Source organism: Mirounga leonina, unplaced genomic scaffold, assembly GCF_011800145.1.
Source record: "Mirounga leonina isolate KUSES-001 unplaced genomic scaffold, KU_Mleo_1.0 Mir_204, whole genome shotgun sequence".
NCBI lineage: Eukaryota > Metazoa > Chordata > Mammalia > Carnivora > Phocidae > Mirounga > Mirounga leonina.
In genome coordinates, this window is record NW_023270513.1 from 7,254,322 (window position 1) to 7,277,537 (window position 23,216).

Here is a 23,216-nt window from a genome sequence, read left to right on the forward strand (position 1 = left end):
AGAGTGCTTCAAGCGCAAATTGTAATATCAAGGGATCTGAGACTAAAAATATCCCCAGACCCCTGGCAGAAACAACAGCAAATCCTTTCTGGAGTAATCAAATGTTAGCCTAGGCCTCAAAGAATTACCACATATTAATACTCCAAAGGATATTAGGAACTTGTGGTCAAAAGTACTTAAACACACATGGAAACAAGGCAGCATGCCTGAAAAATTGACAGAAATTAGAGAGATGAAACAAATCTATAAAGATTTCAAAAACTGTAATAATCAGACATAGACTATAACTGTTTACTATGTTTAAAGAAATGTTAATCTAGAAAGTACATGCAAGACACAGGAAATCATAAAGAATGAGCAATTAGCTGGAAGATAACTAAATAAAACTTCTGTAGATAAAAAAGTAAGCCACTGAGTTTTTTTTAAGTTTTATTCAGATATAGTTCACAATTTACCATTTACAATTCACTAGTGTATTCACGGAGCTGAGCAACCATCACCAAAATCTAGTTTTTAAAACATTTTTATCACCCCCAAAAGAGACCCTATACCCCTAGCCATCATCCCCCAATTTATTTATTTCTCCTACACCCCTAGGAAACCACTAATCTACTTTGTCTCTACAGATCTGCCTACTCTGGACACTTCATGTAAATGGAATCATACAACATCTGGTCATTTGTGACTAGCTTCTTTCACTTAGCATATGTTTTCAAGGTTGATCTGCGTTGTAGCATGTATCAGCATTTTCTTCCTTTTCGTTGCTTAATAATGTTCTATGATATGCATATATCAAATCTGTTTAACCATTCACCAGTTGATGGGCATATAGGTTGTTTCTAGCTTTAAACTATTATGAACAATGATGCTATGAACATTGGTGTACAAATCTTTGGGTGTACAAGTGTTTTCCTTTCTATTGAGTATACACCCAGAAGTATAATTGCTGGGTTATATGGTAACTCTATATTGAACCTTTGATTGCCAAATTGAGCTCCACATAAATTACACCATTTGACATTTGAAACCAGCAAAACACAGGGTTCCAATTCCTCCACATCCTCACCACTTACTATTTTTCTATTTCTTGGATTATAGCCATCCTAGTGAGTAACAAAAGGTATCCCACTGTGGTTTTGAGTTACATTTCCAATTATGCTGAGCATCATTTAGAGCAGTGGTTCTCATGCTGCAGGTACATCAAAATCACCTGTAGGGCTTATAAAAATGCAGGTCCCTGAGCCCTACTCCAGATCCACTTAATCAATGTCTAAAGGGTGGCACTTGGACGCATGCATATGAATGTTCTCTATTTATGAGTACAATTCAGTGGCACTGAGTACAATCACAATGTTGTGCAACCATCAACACTCCATTCCTAAAACTTTATCATGGTCCTAGAAAGAAACTCTGTACATATTAAAAATAACTCTGTATTTTCCTCTCCCCCAAACCTACTTTCTGCCTCTATGAATCTTACTCTAGGTACCTCTAAGTGGAATGAAACAGTATTTGTCATTTTGCATCTGGCTTATTTCACTTATCATGATAGCTTTGGGATTCATTAATATTGTAAAGTGTCAGCATTTCCTTTCTTTTTAAGACTAAATAATATCCCATGGTATGTATGTATGTATGTGTATGTGTGTATGTATGTATGTGTATGTATGTATAGATCATATTTATATATAACATTTATATATGATTTATACATGATAAATATATTTATATATATCATTATATATATATCAAATTGCCTTTCTCTATTCATCTGTCAATGGACACTGGGATTGCTTCCACCTTTTTGGCTATTAAGAACACTACTGCTGTGTAAACATGAGTGTGCAAGTATCTATTTAAGTTCCTGCTTTCAATTATTTGGTGTATATACCTAGAAGTGGAATTGCTGGATCATATACTGGATCATTATAGAAATAATTCTATGTTTAACTCTTTGAGGAATGGCTGCACTGCTTTTCCCATAGCAGCTACAACATTTTACACTGTCACCAGCAATGCACCAGGGTTATAGTTTCTCCACTTTCTTAACAATACCTGTTCTTTCTCTCTCTCTCTCTTTTTTTTTTGGTAATACGCATCTTATCAGGTATTAAGTGATATCTTGTGTTTTGCTATTGGCATTTCTATAATAACCAGTGATGATGTAGAACATCTTTTCATGTGCTTATTGGCGATTTGTATATATTCTTTGGAGAAATGTCTACTGAAGTCCTTCACTCATTTTCCAATTGTGTTGAGTTTTATTGTCGTTGAGTTATAGGAGTTCTTTATATATTCTGGTTATTAATCCCTTCTCAGATACAGGATTTCAAAAAATTTTCTCCCATTCTGTGGGTTGTCTTTTAATGTGCTCCATTTCTGCATGCCTTAAAACACTGTATGGATTTTAATACTGACTTATGCTTAAAATCAGGCTAACATTTACTGATTAAAAAATTAAGTAACAAACTGATGATTACCAGGGGGGAGGGAAAGGGGGGATGTCTAAAATAGTTTATGGAGATTAAGGAGTGCACATGTGATGAGCTCCGGATGTTGTATGGAAGTGTTGAATCACTATATTGTACACTATAGTGTATTGAAAATAATATTACCCTATACAGTAACTAACTGGAATTTAAATAAAAACTTTAAAAAATTAAGTATCCACATTTTAAAACATGAAGTGTTTACTGAAGGCAGAGGCTTACATGTAAATATAAACTGATAACCGATGGTAAAAGGAATACTGCAGGATTATACTGAAAAGGGGGAACAAAGGAAAATTAAGGACTATAATTTCTTTAAAATTCATGAAAACTCAGTTTCTTATTACTTTAATTCTATAAATATTAAAATATTACAAATTATTACTATTAACATTAACACAAAACTGTTCCTAGTATAAAAAGCAAAATTTAAGTGAACTTCTTAAAACCAAATAGTATCTAGAAAGAGTCACATATAAAAACAAAAGAAATTTTGGAACGTGTGACAGAAAAACACCAAACATTTTAAGTTTAAGTGAAATACGTGCGTGAAATTTCAGGAGAAATACTGTGATGGTTGGTAGTGAGAATCAAGATAGAGTAGCCTTTAATATAACCCATTTGGCCTTTCATGTAGGTTTTTTTTCAAAGGGAATATTAACTCAGGTTAATGCTACTTTAAGGAAAATAAAACATCACATTTAGTTGGGTGGAACCCCAAACATTTTCACAAATGAAAGATTCATGACATCAGATGATAATTTAACAAACACACTTTTCAGAAAGAGTTAAGAGGCAGAGTAATAGGGGGACCTATGCTTGCCCCCTCCAATGAACACAGCTAGATAAATATCAAATCATTCTGAACACCCAGGAAATCAATCTGAGGACTGACAGAAGAAACTGCACAACTAGAGGGAGAAAAGAGGCCAGCCACATCATGGAAGTTAGGAGGTGAGGAGACGTAATTTGCAGAAGAAAAGAACTGCTGGTGAGGCAGAGGAGAGGAAGACCAGATCAGGAAAAGAGAGAAGGAGACAGAGAGAGAGACAGAGAGACAGAGAGACAAGAAAAACACTTCCCCTACACCACTGATGGGCAAAGTGAGGGGGCTAATTATCACAAGTATTTACAAGCAGTGGAGCACAAAGTCTGGTTTTAGAAGTCCATGCCATGGGGCGCCTGGGTGGCTCAGTCGTTAAGCATCTGCCTTTGGCTCAGGTCATAATCCCAGGGTCCTGGGATGGAGCCCTGCATCAGGCTCCCTGCTCCGCGGGAAGCCTGCTTCTCCCTCTCCCACTCCCCCTGCTTGTGTTCCCTCTCTCGCTGTGTCTCTCTCTGTCAAATAAATAAATAAAATCTTTTTAAAAATTTAAAAAATAGGGGTGCCTGGGTGGCTCAGTCGTTCAGCGTCTGCCTTCAGCTCAGGCCATGATACCCGGGTCCTGGGATCGAACCCGACATTGGGCTCCCTGCTCCACAGGGAGTCTGCTTCTCCCTCTCCCACTCCCCCGCTTGTGTTCCTTCTCTTGCTGTGTCTCTCTCTGTCAAATAAATAAAATCTTTAAAAAAAAATTTTTTTTTTAATTAAAAAAAAGGAAGTCCAATGTCATCACTGGGATTGAACCTGGCTGGCGAAGAGGTGCTCCTGTGGAGAAGAAAGGCAGAGGCTGGGGAGCAGACAGCATGATCTGAGGATCCCCTGGGTTGCACTAGGAGAGACAATTCCCTTTCATGGAGAGCATTTGGGAGAATGGCACTGCCTTTGTGGGAACGAAAGAGCAGGCAGGTGCCATTGAGCTGCCCCATTCTTTAGCATAGGAGACACCTGCTTAGGGCAGCTAACCTGCACACCAGCTTCTTGTGCTTTATGGTAAACTCCAAGCCCCTGTGCATTCCTGCAACTACCCTCCTGGACCAAACCAGCACCAGCCACAGTGTGACAAGACCCTCCCCCAGAGGATCAGTGCAGGTCCATGCATCACAGGGTACCTAAAATTTGGAGTTCTGAAACCCAGTCTGTATGCCTCTGATAAAACACAGGAGCATGGCACCACCAGGTGGGCAGACGCTCAGATAGAGAGAGGGTGAAGACATATATCTGAAGAATACATGGGACAAATGAGGGGAGACTGTTCGCTCTTCTATGAGGGCTTTCTGAACATTGGCAGGTGCAAACTTCCCTCTCTGGGGATGAAAGAGATGGCTGACATTTTTACCCCTGCCCGTAAGAACAGACAGACTGCAGTGAGAAATACAGTGCCCACAGTGGAGGCTTGAGCTACTTACACCAAACCCCAGCCCCCTGGACTCTGCAGGTGCTTTTTTCTTTCTTTCTTTTTTTTGCTAGGACAAGTATAGCTAATACTCAGAGCAGGAGCGCCACACCCCTCCCACCAGAAGACCAGCACAAACCTCCAAGTCTACTAGCCACAGAAAGCTGCAAAGCTTCAGCTCTAGGGGAAATAGGATCAGCCTGTTTTAACAAGTGGACCAAAAACACCTACTTAAAACTCACCACACACTGGAAAAGGAGCAAACACTCCACGCTGTAGGCAAGGAGAAATTCTGCAGAGGACTGACCTGAAGGAAAGAGCAGCGAAAACACAACAGCAGAGTGCACACAGCACACACCAGAAACACTTTCTGAAGCACCAGGCCCTGGACAGTATATGACCTCTTCTTAATACAACCAATACTCTCAGGAGCAGAAAATGTAACAGGCTTTCATAAGACACAGGAGAAGACAAAGACCTAGACAAAATAACAAGATGGAGGAATTCGTCCCAAAACAAAGAACAAGAAGAGGTCACAGGCAGGGATCTAATCAAACCAGATATAAGTAATATGCCTGAACCAGAATTTAAAACAACAATTATGAGGACACTAGCTGGGCTTGAGAAAAGCAAGGAAGACACTAGGGAGTCCCCCGGCGCAGAAATAAAGACCTACGAACTAGTCATGCCAAAATAAAAACTACTATAACCAAGATGCAAAACCGACTGGATGTAATGACCACAAAGATGGAAGAAGAATAATGAGTAAGTGATATTGAAGATAAAATTATGAAAATAATGAAGCTGAAGAGGGAAAGAAAAATGTTAGATCACGAATGTACAGTAGAGAAATGAGCAACTCCATAAAGCATAACATTTGTATCATAGGAATCCCATAAGTAGAGTGGGTAAAGGGAGCAGAAGGTTTCTTTGAGGAAACTATAGCTGAAAACTTCCCTGATCTGGGGAAGGAAACAGACATCCAAATCCAGGAGGCACAGAGAACTCCCATCAAAATCAACAAAAGCAGGGCAACACCAAGAGATATCATAGTAAAATTTGCAGAATAAAATACAGAGATACAGACAGAATCCTAAAAACAGCAATGGAAAATAAATCCCTGGAATGTCTGGGTGGCTACTCTTGATTTCGGTTCAGTTCATGATCTCAATAGGGATCGAGCCCCGTGTGTGGCTCTGCACTTCAGCAGAGAGTCTGCTTGAGATTCTCTCTCTCCCTCTCCCTCCGCCCCTCCTACCCCTGCTCCTTCTCTCGCAAATAAATAAATCTTTAAAGAAAAAGAAATCCCTAATGTACAAGGGAAGACGAATAAGGTTAGCAGCACATCTAACCACAGAAACTTCACAGGCCAGAAGAGAGTGGCATGATACATTCAACATGCTGAATAGGAAATATATGCAACCAAGAATAACCGATACAGCAAGGCTGTCATTCAGAATAGAAGGTGAGATAAAGGGTTTCCCAGACAAACAAAAATTAAAGAAGTTTGTGACCACTAAACCAGCCCTTCAAGAAATATTAAAGGGGACACTTTGAGTGGGAAAGAAAGACCAAAAGCAACAAAGACTACAAAGGAACAGAGAAAATCTCCAGAAATATCAATGTTACATTTAATACAATGGCACCACATTCATATCTATCAAATCACTGTGAATGTAAATGGACTAAATGCTCCAATCAAAAGACATAGGGTGTCAAAATGGATTTAAAAAAAAAAAAAAAAGACCCATCTATATGCTGCCTACAAGAGATTCATTTTAGACCTAAAGACACCTGCAGATTGAAAGTGAGGGGACAGAAAAATCCTTACCATGCAAATGTATGTCAAATGAAAGCCAGAGTAGCAATAATTATACAAGACAAACTAGATTTTAAACCAAAGACTGTAATAAGAGATGAAGAAGGGCACTATATGGTGATAAAGGGGTCTATCCAATAAGGAGATGTAACAATTGTAAATATTTATGCCCCCAACTTGGGAGAACCCAAATATAAAAATCAATAACAAGGAAAATCATTTATAACAATAGAATAATAGTAGGGGACTTTAAAACCCCACTAACAGCAATGGACAGATCATCTAAGCAGAAAATCAACAAGGAAACAATGGCTTTGAATGACATACTAGACCAAATGGACTTAACAGATGAATTCAGAACATTTCATCCTAAAGCAGAAGAATACACATTCTTTTCCAGTGCACATGGAACACTCTCCAAAAGAGAATACATACTGGGTCACAAATCAGGCCTCAACAAGTACAGATTTAGATCATACCATACGTATTTTCTGACCACAATACTATGAAACTTGAAGTCAACCACAAGAAAAACTTTGGAAAGAACATAAATACATGGAAGTTAAAGAACACACTACTAAAGAATGAATGGGTTAACCAGGAAATTAAAGGAGAAATAAAGGAATACATGGAAGCAAATGAAAATGAAAACATGACGGTCCAAAACCTTTGGGATGCAGCAAGAACAGTCATAAAAGGGAAGTATACAGCAATACAGGCCTACCCCAAGAAGTAAGAAAAGTCTCAAATATAAAACCTAACCTTACACCTAAAAGAGCTAGAAAAGAAATAGCAAATAAAGCCTAAAGCCAGCAGAAGAAGGGAAATGGTAAATACTAGAGCAAAAATAATTGATATAGAAACAAAAAAGAACAGCAGAACAGATGAATGAAACCAGGAGCTCTTTGAAAATTTTAATAAAATTGATAAACCCCTAGCCAGACTTATCAAAAAGAAAACAGAAAGGACCAAAATAAAATCACAAGTGAGAGAGGAGAAACCACAACCACCACTACAAAAATACAGTTGTAAGAAAATACTATGAAAAATTATATGCCAGCAGATTGGGCAATCTGGAAGAAATGGATAAATTCCTAGGAGCATATAAACTTCCAAAACCAAAACAGAAGAAATAGAAAACTTGAACAGACCAAGAGACAGCAAAGAAATTCAGTCAGTAATCAAAAAACAAACAAACAAACAAAACTCCGAAAAAAGAGAAGTCCAGGATCAGATGGCTTCCCAAGGGAATTCTACCAAACATTTAAAGAAGAATTAATACCTATTCTTCTCAAACTAATCCAAAAATAGAAATGGAAGGAAAAACTTCCAAAATCATTCTAGGAGGCCAGCATTACCTTGCTTCCAAAACCAGATATAGACACCACTAAAAAAAAACAAGTACAAGCCAATATCCCTGATGAACATGAATGCAAAAATTCTGAACAGAATACTAGCAAATGGAATCCAACACATATACTGAAAGAATCATTCACCATGATCAAGAGGAATTCATTCCTGGGCTACAAGGGTGATTCAATATTCACAAATCAATCAACGTGATACACCACATTAATAAAAGAAAGAATAGGAACCATATGATCCTCTCAATGGAGGCACAAAAAGCATTTGACAAAATACAGCATCCATTCCTGATAAAAACCCTCAACAAAATAGGGATAGAGAGAACATACCTCAACATCATAAAGGCCATGTAGGAAAGACCCAGAGGTCATATTATCCTCAACTGGGAAATACTGAGAGCTTTTCCTCCAGGTCAGGAACAAGAGAGGGATGTGCACGCTATTATTATTTAACATATTACTGGAAGTCCTATTCTCCCAATGAGACAACAAAAAGAAATAAAAGGCATCCAAAATGGCAAGAAGTCAAACTTTCACTATTCAAAGATGACATATTCTATATAGAAAACCCAAAAGACTCCACCAAAAAATTGGTACAATTAATACATGAATTCAGCAAAGTCACAGGATACAAAATCAACATACAGAAATCTTGGCACTTCTATACACCAATATGAAGCAGCAGAAAGAGAAATCAAGAAATCAATCCCAGTTACAACTGCAGCAAAAACCATAAGATATCTAGGAATAAACCTAAGCAAGATAAACCTAAGCAAAGAGATAAAAGACTTGTACTCTGAAAACTATACAACACTTATGAAAAAAAAAAAGAAGACACAAAGGAATGGAAAAACATTCCATTCTCATGGATTAGAAGAACAAACATTGTTAAAATGTCCATACTACCCAAAGCAATCTACACCTTCAATGCAATCCCTATCACAATACCACTAGCATTTTTCATAGAGCTAGAAGAAACAATCCTAAAATTTATATGGAACCACAAAAGACCCTAAATAGTCACAGCAATCCTGAAAAAGAAAAGCAAAGCTGGAGGCATCACAATTCTGGACTTCAAGCTATATGACAAAGCTGTAGTCCATCAAGACAGTACGGTACTGGCATCAAAAAGGACACAAAGATCAATGGAACAGAACAGAAAACCTACAAATGGACCCACAACTATATGTTCAAGTAATCTTAGACAAAGCAGAAAAGAATATCCAATGGAAAAAAGACAGTCTCTTCAACAAAAGGTACTGGGAAAATTGGACAGCTACACGCAGAAGAATGTAAGTAGACCAGTTTTTTTCCCACCGTACACAAAAATAAACTCAAAATGGATGAAAGACCTAAATATGAGACAGGAAACTATCACAATCCTGAAGAAGAACACAGGCAGCAACCTCTCTGACCTTGGCTGTAGCAACTTCTTACTAGACACGTCTCTGGAGACAAGGAAAACAAAAGCAAAAATGAACTATTGGGACTTCGTCAAAATAAAAAGCTTCTTGGGGCATGTGGGTGGTCAGTCAGTTAAGTATCCAACTCCTGGGTTTTGGCTCAGGTCATGATCTCAGGGTCATGACATCAAGCCCCATGTCAGGCTCCATGCTCAGCGTGGAGTCTGCTTGGGATTCTCTCTCTTCCTCCCCCCCGGCTCCTCCCCCTGCTAACGTTCTATTTAAAATAAATAAATAAATTTTAAAAAAAGATAAAAAGCTTCAGTACAGCAAAGGAAACAATCAACAAAACTAAAAGGCAACCTCTGGTATGGGAGAAAATATTTGCACATGACATATCTGATAAAGGGTTAGTATCCAAAATCTATAAAGAACTTAACAAACTCAACAACCCCCCAAAAATGATCGAGTTAAGAAATGGGCAAAAGACATTAGTAGACATTTTTTCCAAGGAAGATATACAGATGGCTAACAGACACATAAAAAGATGTTCAACATCACTCATCACCAGGAAATACAAATCAAAACCACAATGAAATTCCACCTCACACCTCTCAGAATGGCTAAAATTAACAATGCAGGAAATAACAGGTGTTGGCAAGGATGCAGAGAAAGGGGAACGCTCTTAAACTGTTGGTGGGAATGTAAACTGGTGCAGCCACTCTGAGAAACAGTATGGAGGTTCTTTAAAATGTTAAAAGTAGAACTGCCCTATAACGCAGCAATTAAATTACTATGTATTTACCCAAAAGATACAGAAATACTGACTTGAAGGGGCACATGCACCCGGATCTTTACAGCAGCATTATCAACAGTAGCCAAATTTTGGAAAGAGCCCAAACATCTATCAACTGATGAATGGATAAAGAAGATGTAGTGTACATACACGATAGATATTACTCAGCCATAACAAAGAATGAAATCTTACCATCTGCAAGGATGTGGATCAAGCTAGAGTGTATTGTGCTCAGTGAAATAAGTTAGAGAAAGACAAATACTATGATTTCACTCATATGTGGAACTTAAGAAACAAAATAGATGAACATAGGGGAAGGGAAAGAAAAAATAGAGGGAGGCAAACCATAAGAGACTCTTGACTACAGAAAAGAAACTGAGGGTTGCTGGAGGGGAGGTAGGCAGGGGATGAGCTAAATGTGTGATGGGTATTAAGGAAAGCACTTGTTTTTTTTGCTTGTTTGTTTGTTTGCTTAAGGAGAGCACTTGTGATGAGCACTGGGTGTTATATGTATGTGATGAATCACTAAATTCTACTCCTGAATATATTCCACTATATTTTAACTAACTAGAATTTAAATAAAAACTTAAAAAAACAATTATACTTTACAGAGTTTAGAAGCTTTTAACAGTTAGTACTTTAGATACTGCCTATCATTTAAAATCACAACGAATGAGGCCCTCTTAGTGCTTAAATATTGCATTGCCTTCAAAAGTATACACTTTAAGATCTATATATGAGCTATTAACATTTTGCTACTGGTTATTAAAGACAAGTGATTCTCTAATATTTGAAAACACTGCAGCTGGCATTTTCTCTAAGATAAAACAAAATTTTAAATGAAAAAAAAATTAAATGACCAAATTTAGTACCCTTAATTACTCAGATATTAATAAAGATAGCTCTGGACATCCCTTTTCTTCTTTAACTACACTGTAGCTCTCTTATTGGGATGACCACCTTTGGTTACTTAATTATGTCTCCAATTTTTGTCATCCAAAACACAATGGTACAATAAATCTAAAAGTTTCTGGCTGATATAAAAATGAAAATGTGTGCCTTATTACAAGTGATTTTCTTCTAAAAGTCTGTAAAAATCTGTTTATAATATAGCAAAAAAGCAGTTCTGTAAAATACTAACATTCAAATTGTTTTCCCCAAAGCAAAATCATTCTTGAGAACCATCATCATTATTCCATTCTCTAAAATGCACTGCTGTTATAAGGTATATCACTGTAACTAGTGATATGAAATGAGGTATCATTTTAGGGTGCATGTACACACTTCCACCCCCTATTATTTTTTATAATTTATTTTATCCACAATGGCATCACTTCTCGGCCTTCTGGCTAAGATTAAGTGTATTTTATCCACAATGGCTAATGGGTATTTTCTAACCTGTATCCTCTAAATAAACCTGACATATCACTTGGGGAAAGTACCAGAATAAGGTGACTAACAAGTAAGAAATCTCACTCCAGACCAAAAAGAGGCTAGGTTTTGCTCTGTGAACAGTGACAACCTTGGGCATACAGTCACAGACACACATACAGACACATGAATTTATTGATGATAAAAAGTAACTATTCATTGTATTTTTTAAAAGCCCACAGAAAAGAATAAGAAACATTCTAAAAGATCCTCATAATGAATCCACCGAAAAAAAACCAATTTCTGTTAGCATTTTGGTGTATTTTAGGTATCTGTGTACATTTTTACTATAAGGTTGGGAGCATAATATATGTCCTGCCTTGCATTTTGCTTCTTTTCCTTCAACCTTTGTCAATTTGATGAGAAATGATTTCATGGATTTGGTTTATATGCCTTTTATTATTGTGGTTCAATTTTTTAAGTAACACACTGGAATTTTATATATTTTCTTTTACGGATTTATTTACACTAATAATTTTTCTGAAATAAAAGCTCTTTACAAACTAAGGGCATTATTCCAATATACTGTATATGTTTTTTCACCAGTTTGTTCCTAGTTTAGCTTGACAATTTAGTGGTTTTTAAATTAGAACTATTTTGTGCTTTTACAAAATGAACACATCCATTTTATTCAAATGCACAAATGAAAAAGAACTTACATGGTAAAATTACTAAAACAACACTCATCAGAAAAAGAATGTCTTTTGAAGATAAAAACACTAAGTGCATCTGTTACCTGTTAAGTGATCTAAGTAGTACTGATAGAGCTTGCACTGAATAGGAGTCATTCTCACAGCTAACACATATTCATGTTTTGGAGGCAAGAACTTTGTTAATGCCGTATAATCTTTCCTCTGTAATTAACAAGAAAGAGAACGAAATTAGTTAACCTAAATACATGACAGGAATTGACTGCTCTAAGAATCATCATTGCTTGCAACTAAAAGATACACATAAATAAATAGGTACCAAACATACAAGAAAACATTTTCTTAAACATATTTAGCCTCTTTAATCACATAATCATCATTATATGATTGCAGTTAATATATATCATATGACTACATAATATGATGCACTGGTAAACGGATACTGCAATACACCAGGCAGGTTTTAAATTGAAGTGGTCATATTACCAAATGGTCTTCTCTATACAGAAAAACAAAAAAGAAAAAAAGTATATAGGGGATACAGTAAGCAGTGTTAGGAAAAAAAGACTTGCTTTAATCATACACTAAAAGCAATGAATCAATGTCTGATGCAGTCTGGTTTGTCCTTTGGGTAAGATATGCCATTACGCCGGAGGATAACACATAGCTTTAGGGAAACTGTTTACCCAGTTGAGAAAGCAAGCCATGTATAAGCACTCTTGATACCATTTAATTAAAGAAACAAGAAAGAAAGAACACTAATGTGCTAGGTACAAATGACTACCTAAACCAGGAAAATACTGTCTAGGTAGTAGCAGCAATACAGAAACTGAGGACTTGCTAGTACCTGTGGCTAACCTGAACAAAAAGGATGACTGCCTTATATGATGGCAGAATATCCAGCCAGAAGGACAGCCCATTTGTTTATTTGTTACATCTTTGTGGCTACAATTAGTATCTAGTGTCTAAAGAAAAAGTGCAGATTTTGAGATCTACTAACTGCTTACTCATTAATACAGATTCACTAAATATCTGTATATAAACACTATTAACCCATTCAGGTTAGTGTATGACTTCAAAGTAATAAAACTGTTTCTTCAGGATTACATTAAAAATGGCTCCTCCACAATTCATAATTGCCTTTCCTACAACAATTTCAAATAAGTGAGGTTCAGGCCACTCTACTATAAAATTAGGGTGGACATAGGAATTTCTTAATCATAACAGCTATGTTCCTTTTACATACTCCCTATCTTAAAGATGAGAAATCTAAACATTAGCATAGTAAAATATGAAGCTATACACTTGGCAAATGAATTAATCAATTATGCTATAAATGGAACTCTTTTTTAAAGTTCAAAGTTTCAAAAACTTTTGAAGACAATGCAAGAAGATTTACTATAAAACTATATACTAAAAAGGGGGAAAGAAAACACAAAATAATTAAATTCAGAAAACATTTGGGATTATAACAGTAACAATATTTTATTATATGGAATGTATTTGTACCTGAACACATCCAGCTAACATCTCATAGAGAATGTGAGCACGCTTCTTCATCACTCTGACATCTACCATGGTAGAATCTGCACACTGACCATTTTGGATTGGATTTATAAATCGATTTCTGAACTCTTTAATGGATCCCAGCAAATTTTCCTTGATAAAGTTAACCATGCAATGATCTAAGAGAGAAGACATTAGTTCACTAATAACAATAATGGCTAAAAGGAACTCAGACAAATTCTCTGATAAAATGTTCGTGTCAAAAACACATGCCATGGAAGCATTAGAATTAGCTACAAAGAAAGAACAGCAAACTGAGCATAGACTAAACACTGGTTTTAAGTCTGATCTGGAACTGGATTACCTAACCCAGATGAGAAATTCAAATAAAAACCATTCCTAAATTCTAGACATGAACGTTTAAAAACAACATCTAAGAACATTTTATTCTAATTCACTATTCTCTATAACAGATATGGAGTATAAAACAAGTATTCTATAATTCTAACCATGATTTTATGGTCAGCAAGGGTATCTTGTGAAAAATACATAGATACTGAATCGAAATAATAAAATCAGATAATAAACCACTATATCAAACTTTATATTAACTGATCTAGTTCCAGAAGCCCTTAAGAGAGTTATCAGCTGCCCTATACTACATAGGACCACAATGTGAAATAGCATTTTTTCCACTGTTTCAATATAATTTTATTAGTAGTTATTACATCAAAATTGATATTTATAGGAGCCAACGGACTGTCTTAGAAAATTCTAAGGAGGGGCGCCTGGGTGGCTCAGTTGGTTAAGCGACTGCCTTCGGCTCAGGTCATGATCCTGGAGTCCCTGGATCGAGTCCCGCATCGGGCTCCCTGCTCGGCAGGGAGTCTGCTTCTCCCTCTCCTGCTCCCCCCTCTTGTGCTCTCTCTCTCTCTCACTCTCTCTCTCTCAAATAAATAAATAAATAAAATCTTTAAAAAAAAAAAGAAAATTCTAAGGAATATGTATTTGGATTTTAACAGTAAGATAGAACATATTCTCATTATAGGACAGTCCTTAAAAAGTCATGAATAATAATGAGAATTAAATGCAGTTCAATCAAGAACTCGAAATGAACTCTACATGCAGTGTCACTGAAATCAAAGTTCCATGGGAGTATACTACTATGGATGTGAATTTCATTGGCAAACACCATAGGTTTGCTTTCTTCACTGGATCATAATACTCTTCTAACTAATATTTTATTGTTTTTGCAATGTGAAGTAGCATTTCTACAAATGGAGTAACAGAAAAAGGGGAAACTACAACAGATAAAAATAAAGATAAAATATAGGTTACAGTGAAATAATAACCAGTTCTACAAATAATAAAAAACAGCTAAGTTACCATACACTAAATGAATGGAAATAATAAAAATAACAAAAAAACTATTACATTGGATTATAATAGGAAATTTCTATTTATTTGCTGAATAACTCATGTTCCCTCTTAAGTATCACCACATATATGAAAATGAGAAAAAAATCACAAGTTATATGGATTCTCATCTGTCCTCAGTCTCAACAAATTCTATGCTGATATAGAGATTCAACACAACTCTCCTTATCCCATCTTCACATTCCTAAAACATTCACACGTGCCATTTCTTTTCAATTTCCTATAGTAACTCCCCCCAAATTAGATATATTTCATTTACAATATCTCCTGAATTTGTAAAGCAATCATTAAGACTTCTGATAATTTTTTTAAATTTCAAATTCTATGTTTATATTTAAACACTCAAAATAGCACACCTGTTGACTGTGGTTTACCATTCATATTTACAAAGCATTCCACTTGAAATGTATGGTATTCTTTCACAGCAGACTAAGATGGACCTACGCAGATCATAGTCAGACACTATATTAGACAGAAGAAAGGCAAATGGCAAAGTGGCAAAAATGTATCTGAGGCAATGCCAACTCTACAGCATAATTGCAGATATTAACTCACACTCAATTAGGTTATTTTGAAGTGGTGTTCCTGTTAAAATAATCCTCCTCCTTGAGCGTATAGAATTCATAGCTTTTGAAACAGCAGATGCTTCATTTTTTAGAATATGACCTTCATCACAAACAACAAAGTCAGGGCCTATAAAAATGTTTGGAAAAACAATATTTAATTAGTATATAATAAAATTCAAAATGTAATTACAAATCGAATATGTAATCCATTTAAGCAAATAAGTTAACTCTTTAAAGTGCTGCTCTTGTGGGAAGATAAAACAATATCCTCATAGTAATAGTCGTATTTTGGGCTCCCGGGTGGCTCAGTCATTAAGCGCCTGCCTTTGGCTCGGGTCATGATCCTGGGGTCCTGGGATTGAGCCCCATGTCAGGCTCCCTGCTTGGCAGGTGGCCTGCTTCTCCCTCTCGCACTCCCCCTGCTTGTGTTCCCTCTTTTGCGGTCTCTCTGTCAAATAAATACATAAAATCTTAAAAAAAAAAAAAAAGTCATATTTTATCTGCTGCTGTATTTACTGTATTTTGTAATGTGGCACTAACTAGTATTAATTATATCCCAACAGTAGAGTATTAAACTAATACTATAGATGGTACTTAAGATTCTCTCAATAAGAAACAAAAATAAACAAAAATAAAAAAAATCAAAAGAGTAAAAAGATCCCTCCCAACAGATTTAAGGTATTCGAAAAATAAAATCTTTTATAATTGGAAAACAGTATCTAAAGATATATTTCAGCACTAGTGTATCAAGTGAACACAACTGCCTAACACTACTAGCAATTTATATATACATGAAAAGACAAATTTCAAAAATTACCTTTTAAGGAATACTACATAAATCACAATAGAGGGGCGCCTGGATGGCTCAGTCAGTTAAGTGTCTGCCTTAGGCTCAGGTCATGATCTCAGGGTCCTGGGATTGGGGAGCCCTGTATCAGGCTCCCTGCTCAGCAGGAAGTCAGTCTGCTTCTCCCTCTCCCTCTGCCCCTACCACTCGTGTTCTCTCTAATAAATAAAATCTTTTAAAAAATTAAAATAAAAATAAATCACAATAGACTCTGCAGTATCTCCCATTTAACATATTCCAAATAATGAACACTCTTTGCAGGGAGAAAGTTTAACTGATAACGGACAGCTAAATTGATTGTTATATGGCTACAGGGCTACAAGCTATAAAAGATCTTACAGCTGAAAGTGACTCTTTCAAAAGAAACATATACACTTTATTAAAATAACATATTATTGTTTTCTAAAGTATGGTTTATATACAATTTGTTTGCTGGTTAATATACATACATTCTACTTAAATATTGATTTTAACAATAACAGCTATCAAATTACTCCCTATCTGTTGGCAGTAGAGAAAATTTATCTTCTACATGATTTCAAAAGTAAATGCTTCAGTATGATTGATCAAATAATGTAACTGTTAATCAGTATTCAGATGGGGCTACACAAATATTAAGACTTTTTAAAATTACTTATATACTTTCTTAAAAACTAAAATCTATACCTAGCTTTGTATTAAAAGACTACATACTGTTTTTTTTAATCCTAAAAAGTTTTCTGAGGAGAAAAATTGCCTTTTACATGTGACTTAAATGATTTTCACCACCATATTCACTGTTCATGAGGGTATGGTAAAACAGGTACTCTCATACAATCTTTGTGAGAGTCTAAATTACTATTAGATATCTTGGAAGACAACTTTACAGTATCTATTAAAATGTAAAATGTATGCACCCTTTGACCCATATTTCAATTTCTGGGAATTTATCCTAAAGGTATTACTTCCCCAAGTACCCAAAGATACATAAAATAGTCCCTGAAGCATTGCTTGTTTTGGTGAAAAATTGAAAACAACCTAAAAGCTTTTCAAAGGGCATTAATAAAACTATAATGGAATATTGCAGAACTAAAATTAATGATACAGATCTCTATGTACTAATCTGGAAATATACGCCAAATACATTATTAAATAAAAAGAAGCAAGTTGCACAATCTATATTATAATACTATTTGTATTTAAACAACCACCTCTGGGGCACCTGGGTGGCTCAGTCAGTTAAGCATCTGCCTTCGGCTCGGGTCATGATCCTAGGGTCCTGGGATTAAGCCCCACATCGGCCTCCATGGTCAGCAGGGAGCCTGCTTCTCCCTCTCCCTCTGCCTGCATTCCCCCTGCTTGTATTCTCTGTCAAATAAATGATTAAAATCTTAAAAAAAAGCCACCTCAAACAGGGTGGTTTTATCTATGTATACATATATGTAGTAAAGGATTAACCATGCCCAAAGAAAGGTTAGGCCTTTGCCCTCAGCACCTGGGAGGTAACCTCTAAACTTGGAATGTCCTGCGGGAGAAGATGGTCTTTGTTTACCTGGATGGCTTGGGACACACACCAGATAGTCTAACGAGGTCATTTATGGGGGCAGTGGTGCCTTTGGGCCATATGGCATCTTCTTGAACTTTGGAGGGACTAAAGACTAAGATCAGTCACATGGGTGGTCACACATGTCTATGTGACCAAGTCCAAACTCTGAACACCAAGGTTTGTAAAAGTGTACTTGCTTAGCAACACTCCATACTTACTGTTATGTATCACTGCTGGAAGAAATAACTACTGTCTGCATAATTCCACTGACAGATCAGCCCTGGAACTCTCCTGGACCCTGCCGCCCTATGTGCCTTTTCCTGTTGCTGATTTTAATTTGTATCCTTTCACTGTAATAACCCATAACCACGAGTATAACAGCTTTTCTGAGTTGTATTGAGTCCTAGTAAATTACTGAACCTGAGAGTAGTCTTGGACTTCTAAACACTGCAATATAAAATACATGCTTGAAAAAAAAAACCCACACAATCTGATTAAAAAGTGGAGAGAGGATCTGATTAGAGAATTTTCCAAAGAAGACATGCAAATGGGCAACAGGTACATGAAAAAGACCTCAACATCACTAATCATCAGGAAAATGCAAATCAAAAACCACAATGAGGCATCACCTCACACCTGTTAGAATGGCTATTCTCAAAAGAACAAGAGATAACAAGTGCTGGTGAGGATGTGGAGAGAAGGAAACCCTTGTGCACCATTGGTAAGAATGTAAATTGGTGCAGGCACTATGAAGGTTCCTCAAAAATTGAAAAGTAGAACTACAACATGAACCAGCATTTCTACTTCTGGGTATATATCCAAGGAAACAAAATCATTATCTCAAAGAAGTATCTGAACTACCATGCTCACTGCAGCATTATTTGCGAGAGCCAAGACAGGGAAACAACCTAAGTGTCCACTGACAGATGAATGGATAAAGAAAATGTGGGGTATATATCTATATACAATGGTATATTATTCAGCCATAAAAAAGGAAATGCAGCCATTTGTGACAACATGAATGAAACTTGAGGGCATTATGTCAAGTGAAATAAATCAGACAAAAAAGGCAATAACTCTATGATCTCACTTACATGGAATCTAAAAACAAAACAAAACAAAACAAACTCAAAGATACAGAAAATAAATTGGTAGTTGCCAGAGGCAGGTGATAAGAATGAGTGAAATGGGTAAAGATGGTCAAAAGTTATAACCTTCCAATTACAAGATAAATAAGCCCTGGGAATATAATATACAGCATGATAATCATAAATAACAATACTGTATTATATACTTAAAAGTTGCTGAGAGAGTAAATATTAAAAGTTCTCATCACAAGAAAAAAATTTTAGCTATGTGGTTGATGGGATGTTAACTAGAATCATTATGGTGATCATTTTGCAATATATACATATATTGAATCATTATGTTGTATACCTGAAACTACTATAAGGCTATAGGTCAATCATATCTCAAAAAGTACATGCTTGTTTGCATAAACACAAAAAAATTTCTGGAAGGATATACAGGAAACAACAGTGAAACAGGAGGAAGGGAACTTTTACTTTTTAATATACACCTTTTCCTTCTGTTTATATTTTGCTCAAAACATGTATTGCTTTTATAATTTAACTTAAAAAGAACTATTTATTAGTGTGACAATGAAAGGAAAGGGGACCCTATCCTTAGTAAAGATATCTGAGGGAATAAAAGTAGGAAGAAAGAATAAAAGTAAATATATTCATGAATAATCCTGAGTCAACAAAAAAGCTACAATATGTTATTCATATTCTATTTACTAAGATAGGAATGTATATAACATGCTAACATTAAAATCTTTAATGTTTAAAAGAAATAAGTTTTAATAATCTTGGAAATGTATTTTCTGGAAAACCTCATTCCAATGAGGTGGTAGGATTTGAAAATAGCTATTGTAGAAATCATTCTAGACAAAGTACAGGGAGAATGTAGTCATAAGGCTCTGGAGAGTGGAAGAAAAGGGATTTGGCAAGAGGCTTAGACAAAAGTTCTCCTGTTCAAAAATAAAGCCTGACTGAAATAGTTCAATACACCATGGAAATTTGTCATTATTTTATATAATTACATAGGTCTATTTTATTGTTTAAATCAAACAGTACCTTAAATTAATATTCTGTGTGTGCATAAAGGATTGAAGTACTGGTAACATGCTACAACACAAATAAAACTTGAAAGCCTTACCCTAAGTGAAAAAAGTTAGATATTTTATGATTTTACTTTTACAAAATGTCCAGAAATATTTTTATGAAATGTCCAGAAAAGGCAAATCCACTGAGACAAAAAGTACATTGGTAGTTTCCCGTGGATAGGGCATTTGGGAATGACTGCTAATGAGTACAGAATTTCTTTCTGAGGTGATGAAAATGCTGTGGAGTTCAAGGGAATAGTTGTGAGAGTTACATAACATGTGAATACATTAAATGCCACTGAATTGTAAACTTTAAAATGGTTAAATGGATTTTATGTTATGTGTATTTTTACCGCAATAAACTCTAGTCATTAAATTAAAATGTGGGATAATGCAGATTAATATTCAAGCTACCACAATGAATAAATGTTTAGCATGACTTAAAGTAAGTAACTGTGGTATGAATTTAAAAAGGCAAGTATAGTAATGAGGTTATAAACAGACTATTCATTTGTCAAAGCCCAATAAACTCCACATTACAAAGAATAAACTTTAATGTATCTAAATAATAAAACAAAGGAACTGACCTAAGTGACTTTAGAAAATATTTTAACTATAAATTATAAAGCCATAGACAAAAATAATCATATAAACACTGTACTATATATAGTTGGTAAACTTGTTTCTCACAGAGGTACAGGTTAACAATTCCGAAATTACTTTGCATGTATAATGAGTCTGGACAAATAAATAAATGGATGGTGGATAGGTGGAGCCAGGATTCTCATAGTTGGAAAAGTAACAGATTAACAAAGAAGGTGAAAATGAACACTGATACTGGATTAGACTCGAAGACACCATTACGAAATCAAGTTTATGCACTCACACACAAAGGGATAGATTTGTGTGTAGATGCAGATTTGTACACATATCACCTGCTGAGAGGACCTAGAAGCAAAGATACTCCAATAGCAACAAACATTCCCAAGCACCCAGATCTTGGTTTGTAAACACCATTTTTCAATAAAAGGCACCATGGCACACTACTAAAATGGTTAATACTGGGGCAGGAGGCAGAGACAATATAACATAAGCCCGGAGTACCTTACAGTACCAGAAAGTAATGAAGTGCTTAAAACAACAACAAAAAGTATGACATATTAAAGGGATACAGGAACCAATCTACAAACCTGAAAGAGCTCTCGATGCCCAAATTGGAACAATTTGAACAACAAAATAAATAACATAGGATTAGTTTATAATCTAACATATAAAATAGTAATAGTCTGTACTGATACAAATCAATGATTGATTATATAAATAAGTAGAAAGGACAAATCTTTCTTGAAGAAAAACTCCAAATTTTATGTGCAGATAATGGCCACTAAGGGAGACAGAGCTTAATTTCTGCCTTCCCCCAACTTGGGTAAGCTAGACTTTGTGACTGACTTCCAAAGAACAGAGTAGAGACAAGTGAAAATGGTAGATCCAGTAATGTCATGTCGATCTAATGTACCCTGGATATGATGTGATGAGAAAGGTATTTCACCTCTGGTAAATTTTTTAAAAAACCTATAACCCCAGTCTAATTACAAGAAGAACAACAAACACACACTAGTGAACATTCTATAGACTACTTGCACAACATTCAAGACTGACAAGATAATGAAAAATAAAGACTGAGAAGTTGTCATAGACCAGACAAGACTGTGGAGACATGACAATTAAATGCAGTGTAATACACCCTAGATCAGATCCTGGAACAGAATGTGGACAAGAAAAATGGTGAAATTCAAATACAGTTTGGAGTTTAGTTACTAACATATGCCAACAATGTATCAATTTCTTAGTTTTTTTGTTGTTGTTGTTTGTTTGTTTTTTAAGATTTTACTTGCGAGAGAGAGAATGAGAGACAGAGAGCATGAGAGGGAGGAGGGTCAGAGGGAGAAGCAGACTCCCCGCTGAGCAGGGAGCCCGATGTGGGACTCGATCCTGGGACTCCAGGATCATGACCTGAGTCGAAGGCAGTCGCTCAACCAACTGAGCCACCCAGGCGCCCAATTTCTTAGTTTTGACAAATCTACCATGGCAATGTAAAATGTTAACAGTGGGAAATCTGGGTGCATGGAATATGGGAGTTGTTTTTTTGTTGTTTTTTATTTTTACTATCCTTTCAAATTTTCTGTAAAAAATTATTCCAAAGTAAAACATTTTTAAAATGTCACTAAATGATTTACATGGAAATAACAAATGTTTATTTTTACTATCCTTTCAAATTTTCTGTAAAAAATTATTCCAAAGTAAAACATTTTTAAAATGTCACTAAATGATTTACATGGAAATAACAAATGTTATTTAATTTTTTAAAAATGTATTTCCTCATGAACAAATCACAATGTTAAGCACCTGAAACTGTTGTTTTACCTATTCCAAAGCAATCTTCTTAAAAATCTGTTGCAGTACTATTCACTAGCTTAAAGTTCTCTGACGATAAAACCACAGAACTTTCAGACAAATAATTGATAAACTTATTGAGCCTTAGATTTACAATGGCAATGTTACTTTGGTACACGTTAATTAAATCATTATCTTAAAAAAGAGGCAAAACAGTACAAACATTCAGTTATAAGATGAATAAGGTCTGAGAATCTAATTTATAACATGGTAAGTATAGCTGATAACACTGTACTGTATAATTAAAATTTGCTAAAAGAGTAAAACTTAAATGCTCTCACCAAAAAAATGGAGGTAGTAACTATGTGAGGTCATAGATGTGTAACTCAAAGGAGTGAATCCTTCTGTTAGGCAGGAAGCTAGGCCTAAGCAACAGGAGGATGGAACCAGATGTCCTGATAGAGAGCCCCCAACTGAGGACCACCCAGGGACCACTCCATTCCACCCATCTAGCAGTCAGTTTGCAGTTACAACATCCCGACAGAG

The 23,216-nt window shown here is 35.6% G+C and overlaps 1 protein-coding gene across 6 annotated transcripts in view; it reads right to left on the minus strand.

Moving 5' to 3' along the window:
* The window catches only part of ATRX (ATRX chromatin remodeler), a 309,544-nt gene that overhangs the window by 85,852 nt on the left and 200,476 nt on the right, over window positions 1–23,216 (minus strand). For all 6 annotated transcript variants that reach the window (XM_035028787.1, XM_035028786.1, XM_035028789.1 and 3 more), the window contains 3 exons: window positions 15,727–15,864; window positions 13,738–13,913; window positions 12,315–12,432 (listed from right to left, as the gene is read on the minus strand). In XM_035028787.1, the coding sequence (XP_034884678.1) occupies window positions 12,315–12,432; window positions 13,738–13,913; window positions 15,727–15,864 (432 nt within the window). The remainder of the gene's footprint in view (window positions 1–12,314; window positions 12,433–13,737; window positions 13,914–15,726; window positions 15,865–23,216) is intronic.